The sequence below is a fragment of the Corvus brachyrhynchos genome, unplaced genomic scaffold (assembly GCF_000691975.1).
Source record: "Corvus brachyrhynchos isolate BGI_N302 unplaced genomic scaffold, ASM69197v1 scaffold671, whole genome shotgun sequence".
Taxonomy (NCBI): Eukaryota; Metazoa; Chordata; class Aves; order Passeriformes; family Corvidae; genus Corvus; species Corvus brachyrhynchos.
Window position 1 is genome coordinate 301,027 of NW_008236441.1, and position 9,359 is coordinate 310,385.

Below are 9,359 nucleotides of genomic sequence, written 5' to 3' on the forward strand. Positions count from 1 at the left end.
AGGCAAGAAACCCAGCTCCCTGCAGCTCACATTTCACTGCTGGGGAGCACACAGCCCAACAGGCTCTTCTGGTCAGAAGCACCATTAAAACTTATTTCTGTTGATGCAGCCAAATACAACACAGTAAAAGCAATTGCCCAATCCTCCAGGATAAGTATCTGTAATCCAAGCACATGGAGTGCCTGACCATGAGCTGACACAGAGGAGAGCTCTACCTACTCGGAGAAGGAGTCATGTGCTAACCACCATCCTTATGATACTCCCAGATGAGGAAACCCAGGGGGATGCTTGATTAAAGGGCTCTGAACAGACAGGGCTGTTAAATTGCTCCCGCATAACTTGTAAATAGTCTGATTTTTTTCCAGTGCTAAGACATAGTACAAAATCTGCCAAAATTAATGTGGCTGCCCCATCCCTGGAAGTGTCCAAGGTCAGGCTGGACAGGGCTTGGAGCAATCTGGGACAGGGGAAGGTGTCCCTGCCCACGGCAGGGGGTGGAACTGAATGGTCTCGAGGGTTCCTTCCAAACCAAACCACTCTATGACACTATGATATCACATGGAAAGTAATTTGGAGGTTACATGGTAAATGTTTTACTACTGAAACAAAGATCTTTCAAGACAGCAGACAAAAATTATTCAGGCTTTGCAGCTTTTGTTACTGAATTATTCACACTCCTGACAAGGCAGGCAGGACATGATGACAAGCTGAAGTTTTCAGATTAAGTTCCTTCTGAGTCTGCCAACACAGGGCTGGAGTCCATGGAAAAGCCCCACTCCCTGACAACACTTCACTTGGCTGTAACCAACCCCCTTTTCTCCAGTTACCTTGTCAAAATGAATGCAGGGCTAACCAAGGCAATCCTTGAAGTCAAGCACCAGCACAGTGCCAGAAAAAAAAAAAAAAAAAAAAACAAATCCAGAAAATTTTGTTTATTGCTGATTTACCACTCCTTCATGCCATGTTCAAGAGGTCAAACTTTGATACTTTCATTTTTTTTAACCCCTTAAAAAGAATTCAGCTCTAAATGTTCACGCTTTATGAGCACCTTGCACACCCAGCATATTTCCTCTCCTCTAGCACCAGCTCAAACACAATAATAATATAAATATATTTTTTAAGACTACATGAAATTAAATTCAAGTAAACGTTTTTGATAGATTTTCTCTTTTTAAGGCAAATTTTTCAGCTGCCTTGAGTCATCACTCAACTTTTGACATTTGAGCTTAAAAAACATTAACAGCAATTACCAAAAATCTTCATATATCACTGTCACTGTTTGAATACAGAATTTTATAGGAGTATGTTTGGAAACACTTCCAGCTGGCTGTGATGGGAAACCATTTGCAAGGTAGGGAAATTATAAGGTAGAATTGGGTTGTGAGCTGTAAAACCTGCCTGCAGAGGCACACGGCAGCACAAAGGAGCACACGGGGCACAGAGAGGCTTTGCACAGGACCCTGGCGGGAGGAGGTGTCACACGGCAGAGCCCTACGGAGAGGAGCCTGCCGGGAGCTGGCAGGTGAGTGAACAGCGAGTGATCACCCCATAGAAGGGCATTTGGAAAGTGTGTTGCTGATGTGGCAACATGGGATAGGTCACATAAGGAAATACTGTGCCTTGGAAAAGTGTATAAAACCAACTCACTGCTTTGAATAAATGGTTCGGATTTCCTGCCGCTCTGGGTCTGAGATTCAGTCGCCGACAGCAAGGGTGAAAAGTCTGACAAAGAGAACTGGGCTGAAAATAATGCCTGAATGAATTAAATGAGCATTATTTCTTAAAAATCCCTCAGGGAAGACACTGAAGAAAGTAGTTTGCCATTAAAAACCCTTGGAATGCATTCCCTGGATCTAATCCAATAAAGAAACACGATATAAACTTGGGTAATAGAGAGCTGGTATTTGATTTTTGACCCATCCACATGCTTTGGAATACTCTGCAAAAGAAAACCATTTCAATTGTTCTCAGTTTCTTCAAGGACTACTACCCATCATAGAAACACAGATTATCCACAATTACCTGGAAAATAAAACGCTTGTTTACAGCTATTTCTGATGCTTTTTACCCAAATAAGATCTCCTCTGAAATGTACAGTGACAGGATGCAGCATCCACAAACCATGAAATTTTATTTATTATATTTTATATACTCTAAGTGTTTTGTATCAAAATGTCTTTTAGAGAATCTTGGACAATTTTGGCGACTGCTATCTGAACAAGCTGCTTTGCACCCAAATTGGCCAACAATCACTACAGATCAGTGGATAATATTTCTAATTCCCAGAGAGATTTAAGCCTCAAGGAACTAAGCCAAAAATAAACTGAAAACAAAAGCAGAATCTAAGCAGTTTGGAGGTAAGGAAGTGCAAGGAAAAGACCTGATGTCTTCTGAACAGGAAGAATCCCTGCAGGAGCTAAATATTCAAATATGCCTTTGACATAAAAATGGTAACAAAGATAGAGCAGGTACAACAGAGAAACAAAGAAGCTACTGTAAGATCACTTAAATTAATTACTTTAAACCAGAAGATCTGAGGAAGAAATAGAGATAATGCATACTTTTTCCCTAAACTTCCAAGCTGAATTTTTTGTTAGTTTGCCTGCTTAGAGGATCCAACACACCTGTGGCACACTGGCATTTATATCATGATTTTCATTCTGACATATCAAAGAGCATTTCAAACAGACTGATCTCCTGAGACAGGAAATTACATTAAGAGAAGAAAAGTAACTTCAACATGATCAATGGCAAGAGATAAAGCAGAATCCAAATCTGAAGGCATTATTTAGTTTCAAATGCTTTTCTTCAGCTACACAGAGAAATGGATTTTGAAGAAAAGCTTAAACCCAAATGTAATTATGCCCTTATTATGTATAAGCACAGAAATAAAAAGCCAAGAGGATAAAAGTACAGCTGGCCAGGACACTATTTTGGAAGAGTCTTTAGAAGGATCAGATGTGAAATGACACAGAGGCAGCGAGCTCTGGGACTCTTTAGCTATCTAAAGGCACCACAAGTCCAAGGACAAAATCACTCCAAACTTCAGCAGAGATAAAAGATCACAGATATACCAGCTCCCGTATTTAACACTCTGGGGAATAACTGGGAAAAGAAAGCACCAGGCTCCCAGATTAGTGTTTGATAAAACCTGAGGTGAGACACAAGGGACAGGAACCCCTTTCTACTTTGAGATGTGCTTCCCACGCCAGACTTTAAATGTCTGGGGGGAAAAAAAAAAAAAACAAAAAAAACAAAACCCAAACCAACAAGGAGGAAATCACTCTTGGTGAAACAAGTTTTACAATCCCAAACTGTTGCTTGTTTCTGGAGGGTCCAGAACTGAGGAGGCTGTGCTGGGCAATGACAGTTTTTGATGCAAAGGGACAATCTAGGGGGAATTCAACTTAGTGTGTTTCCAAAGGGATGCCTGAAGATCTTCTACAGAAAATCTGTGTTTGTTTGTTACTTTCATTACTTACTTGCTGACAACCTTCTCTTTCCATGGCTCACCTGTTCTCAGGAGGTATCTGGCCCAGGCACTGACACTTTGTCAGGTCGGGGGTTTCATAGAATTCCACACTGGTTTGGGTTGGAAGCTGTCTTGGGTTGCAGTGTATTCTGTTGAAACCAGGTGGGGCAGAGTTTCCTTTCCTCCTCCCTCTGGACTATCTTTCTAATTAATGGCTCATCAATGCCCTGACTCAGAGATAACTCCCTCCAGACTATCTTCTGTTAATGAGCCCACCAACACCTGGCCTCATGACTCATTACCCCATTGTGAGATGCTCCACCCAGAGGGAGGAACCAAGCATTCCATCGTGGATATAATCTGATATAACCATAGAAAACCCTTTCCACTGGATTCCTGGGGGACAGGAGCTACACAGCCACCACTGGACCTTCCGAGGAAGAGCAGACCCTTTTTCTACAGGGTCACCTCTTCAGGACTGCAGCCAACATTCTATCGGACTGCTAGCACCACCCTGATTAACAGGGTCGGGGGGACCGGCGCCGGGGGGAAAATAGCCTGCCAGCCGAGAAGGCTGGGACTGGGTTTGTGATTGTTTGCTGTTACTGCCATAGTTATTGCTGTTTGTTTGACTGGTTACACACATATAGATAAATAATAGTGAAGAACTGTTATTCCTATTCCTCATACCTTTGCCTGAAAGCCCCTTTATTTCAAAATTACAATAATTCGGAGGGAAAGGGGTTGCATTTTCCATTTCAAGGGAGGCTCCTGCCTTCCTTGACAGACACCTGTCGGTCAAACCAAGACAGAAGCTCATCCCATTCCACCCCCTGCCATGGGCAGGGACACCTTCCACTAGCCCAGGTTGCTCCAAGCTCCATCCAACCTGCCCTTGGGCCCTTCCAGGAATGGGGCAGCCACAGCTGCTCTGGGCAATGCTTGAGAAATTAAGACTCTCCTATAAAAATTCTGAACTGTTTGGTGTTTAAGGACTCTAAAAAACTGCCCACAATTATGAAATGTTATAAAAACTCTTCAGTGAAATACATCCTCAGCAACTGTTCCTAATTATCGATGGAATTTCTAATGGAATTAGATCAGTGCTCTCTCACTAGTGAAGACAAGGCGACAGTCCTCAAGTAATTTTAGGAGAACATTAATCCCACAAGACTCATTAGAACAATCTCCAAAGACCAAAAGCAATTGCGAGGAGGGACTGAGTTTTTTAAGCCAAGTTTCCTAAAGAACTGAGGCTCTGCAGGGCAATTACAATCCTAAGAGGAAACCTTAAGAAGCAGCTTCGGATTCCGTAACACCATGAACTTCATAAATCCATCTCCACAGAAATAATCCTGAAATACAAACCTTATTTTCTCTACCACCCAGAGAAACCTTTAATTAAAACAAAACAAAACAAAAAATTAAAAAAAGAATTGCAGAAGTCAATTCAGAGCCAAACTCCTCCACACAAACCTATGCAAAATAATTCAGCATTAAATGCTGCTTTCCAAGGAGGATGCAAATAAAATCAGGGCTCACTGAACTAAGTAAAAAAAGCTTGTGTTCGAAGTGGATCCTTGGCAACAACACGCTTATTCCCATTAGATTTCTCAGTTCTGGCACTTCAGAGCTGCAGGTAAATATGATAAGCTGGATTTTCACATGGAGGAAGAAAAGCTCCCTGTCAAGTGCAATCCACCATAGTCTTTCACAAGGACACAGCACAAAGCACTGAATGCTGACAGATGGGTTCCTCTAAGATGGAAAGATTGCGCAGGAAAACAACGCAGGGAGATGTTACTCAGCTTCTCCTACTACGGAAACAACTGCAGATCACATGGATGAAAAAGTAAATGACAAAAGTTTGCTTGAATTGCACCAAATACAGGGTAAATAGAAGTAAAATACGACACAGCATTAGGGTTCTTGACACAGCAGGCCTGGGTGAGGAAGAAATCTAAAGAAAACTTGGAGCACCACTTCTACTTTAAGCCACACGAAGCATGCAATGAATCTTCTGTTGCATGTTGTACACATAGCTTTGAATTGTTTTTTGGCAGAAGTGAACACCACTAGGAAATGTAAGGGCTTTTAAGGATCCCGGCGAATCGCTATGTCCTGGGGCAGCATCCCAAACCACCCATGACAGATGGACATATGGAAAATATTTCCTTGATTTCAGCTAACAAATCCCAGACACAGCACCCACAGCACCTCTGCATGAGGAATACACAAGTCCTAAGGCACTAAGCTCACTTGGATTTCTATTGCCAAGTTCTATCCCTGTTGTTTCAGTGTTTGGCCCACCTGGCTGCCACAGAACAAATCAGTAAAGCTCTGTGTGTTTGCTGTATAAAAACCAGCAAATCCTACAATTTTTAGCACATCATTTCTACGTGAGTAGTCATTAAAACTTAAACACTTGCTCATTGCTTTAGAATCCATGGAATTTACCTGACTGAAAATTAATGGCTCTGGCCATGCATGGTAACTACTGACAGACTAACTTCTGTGCTAAATGCAGAGTGGTCCAAGCTCATTAATTAGCAAGAGCTTCTTGAAATTCAGCAAGAAAACTCACAGCACTAAACTGCTGAGATTATATCAGTGTGAGAAGACTGAGTGTTGGGAAACTCCCTGCTTAGCTTACACAGAAAGACATCAATCATCTTTTTATTCTTATTTATTGAGCTCTACACTGAGAGAGGATGATTTCTTCAGTGACTGTGACTCAACTGCAGAGCAACGTGGGCACCACAGTGTCCAGCATTTGTGAAAACAGATGTTGAAGATTCTGCCCAAATTTGTTGTACAGCCTTCCGAAAAATTACCTGGCAAGGTGTGTGTGGGAGAACTGCAGAATGACTAAAGCTGCATAAACCATCATACTTATTTTAAAAAATAATTTGTAAAAGTGACTTGATGCTCACTGGCTGAAGGAAGCTGCAAAGGAACAAGATCAGTAACTGAGAGCTCCTTCCTGGAGCTAAAGGAGGTCCTGGAGGGCTGGAAGCTGAAGCTGCACTAACACACATCTCAGGTAAGACAGGTTAATAAAGCAATCAATTACAGAACTCGAGCTCTGAATTTTCTATCATTTTACATCCTAGAACAAGGCTGCTTTTCCAGAAGCTACAACGACGTGCTCAGTTATACACCACTGATTTAATGCAAAAAGGAGAGGTGCCTTACAGAGGAAGGGATCATAACTGTCCCTTCCAGCATGATCTAACAGAAACATTCCCAGCACAGCTGTTTCCCAAGAATCAGCAGTAAGGATTTGCTATATCTGATGTGACTTTTTCCAGCATCTGCAAGGCAGGAGTCATTTATGGTAACTGGGAACTGACCAAACCCCAGCCTCAGCTCTCAATAACCACAGGCAAGGCATGGATTAGCTGTTACCCTCTCAGGCAGCCAGGCTCAGCCTGGAATGTCAGCAAAGGAATGGCAGGATTTCAAATCTGAAGGGACATCAGTGAAATCCTGAGTCATCTCCCCTGGGAGAACCACAGGAGGCAGCCCGAGGTCCAGTGGTTTGGCCGTCACACACCACACACTCCCACACTCCCAGGATTCCCCTGCAGGATCTGCTGGACACAGATGCTTGTGTACAGAACTATTTCTGTACGGATGCATTTGCACATCTGTTCATATAGATATTGTACATGCAAGCATATATTACATATACACTGTTTGCATAATTGTATTACACATGGAAACAAATCTCAGAGGAAAGAAAACTAATTGGCATTCCCATACTTAATTCTATTGGGCATTGCAAGTATTTCCTAAGAGCCAGGATGGGACCACAGCAGTCTGACTCCACAACAAAGTGTTTATATAAAATATGACATCTCTGCCAGGGGGAAGCAAAAAAAACAACTCAGGCTGCAACTGCAGCTTTTTCTCTCCCTTGCATTATTCATTCTCTCCACAAAGGCATCATTGGGTTTTTTTGATGTCACGACAAAACACACTACAGAAAATCCAGCCCTACCTGGTGCTGTCACTATCAATGAAACACCTACACTAAATTCAGATATGCTCAAAAATAAAAAAAATTAAAGTGGCATAATATGAATTTTAGAGATGCTTTTGAGACTGCTAAGAGTTTAATAAATAAAAAATGTTTGTTCCAAAAACATTGTAATTTAGAATACTGTCAAAAAATCCACTCAACTTCCTTTTCACTTCTTCAAACAACTTCCATGCAATTAGTGTAGCAGTACCTATTTTTGAGTGCTCACCTCTGTTTTTGAGGGAGGTGTGTTTTTTAAATCAGGTAACATTTTCCTTTCTGTGGATTCCTAAGATTTCCAATTTCTCAATGAGGCTGAGAGGTGCAGGATAACAATTTTAACCACCTGAGGCCAGGAATGGGGAGGAATGGGATGGGCTTTAAGGTCCCTTCCAACCCAAACCATTCTGTGATTCCATGATACAACAAAATCACAAAACCTCCTCTCTTCCAGGGGACGTTTCTAGACAATGTTTTCCAGCTTAGCCTTATGTTCTCATCTCAGCCCTGCAAACACTGATGAATACCAGAATAGCTACAAAATCTCATTAATCAAAAAATAGCTAGAAAGATAACTTGCCATCCTGGTACTTCCTCTTGAAAAAATGAGATAAATTAGGTACACTGCCTGACTGTATTTTCAATGAACTCTTCAAATCAACACTCGCTTACCTGGAAGCTTTCTTCAATCTTAAAGGTTAACTTCAACAAAAGTGTCGGAAGAGTTTAATTAGAACAAGAGATCTTGAACATACTGAGTGTGAGTTCCATGTGCTTGAGGAATAAATCTGTGTAGTGTAACACAATGGAATTTTGGAGATGGATACAAAGGAGAAATTGGCACTTTTGTTCACAGGTGAGCAGTATATCTCATATATGCTGACCAGGCCACTAATCCAGACCATGTTCTGCTTTGCCCAGTCCATAATACACACATGAAAATTAGGATCAGTAAAAAGAAAAGAGAAATTCCCATTCCTGTTCTTGAAACTTGCCCAGATTTCTCCTGGCTTCATAAATACATGCAACATGGAAGAGGTCTGAATAAAAAAGCTGCCTTTGGACAGAGAAAGAGGGGATCTTTTCACAGGTCTTCTAAGGTAAAGGTCACTCATATCACCATGCCAAACCAACTCACCACCAGCTTGCTGCACAGAACACGCACAGCTTCAGGGGAAATCTCAGACACAAGAAGGAGAAGGTAATCTATTTTGGGGCTGTGACCACATTATGGTCCACAATCCCAGCATATGGTGACTAACACCACTGTGTGGAGTTTGCTTTCCCACAGAAAGCACTTTTTGTTTGAATAACTGGGTGCTGATACAATGAGTCACTTGACTGCCTCAAGCAGCAGCTCCACCACTCTAAAAGGACTGTCTGGGAACTGCTGAGTACAGAATGTGTTTTTGTTTAGGAACAACGTGCCTTAAATAAACCACTGACTCACCTTGTCACGCAAATGATGCTCTGCAGCCTCAATATTCAAAGGATCGTCAAAATTCAAAAGATCCTAGAAAAGAGACAGAGAGAACATTGCAGGGCTCCCACTCACTGCATCACAAGGAGCCCAAAGCCCTCATGAACAAGATAATGGAACAAAGCAAACAGGGCAGCAAGAGTAGTGCTTAATCACTACCTTGGTGGTGTCCCTGCCAAAGGTAAATGCAAATGAGTTTGAAAATTGGAAACCAAATCACAGGACAATTAAATGACAACTGCACCAAGGCACTTGAACCCTTCTGGTATGGGCCACATAGGGCCCCAAGCCACTTCTCCCTGTAAGCAAATGCATTTCCATTGGAAAACAGTTTTAAGCTAAATATTGGAGAAACATTCAAACTTTCAAGAGGCACAATTCCT

General features: G+C 41.9%; 1 protein-coding gene across 2 annotated transcripts in view; it reads right to left on the minus strand.

The window, feature by feature from the left end:
- UBE2F (ubiquitin conjugating enzyme E2 F (putative)) overlaps positions 1 to 9,359 on the minus strand; it is a 56,637-nt gene that overhangs the window by 12,405 nt on the left and 34,873 nt on the right. Inside the window, exon 9 of one of the 2 annotated variants that reach the window (XM_008643571.2) lies at positions 8,947 to 9,009. The exons of the other annotated variant lie outside the window; for it this stretch is intronic. Within the exon in view, the coding sequence (XP_008641793.1) occupies positions 8,947 to 9,009 (63 nt within the window). The remainder of the gene's footprint in view (positions 1 to 8,946; positions 9,010 to 9,359) is intronic. 2 annotated transcript variants of the gene reach the window in all.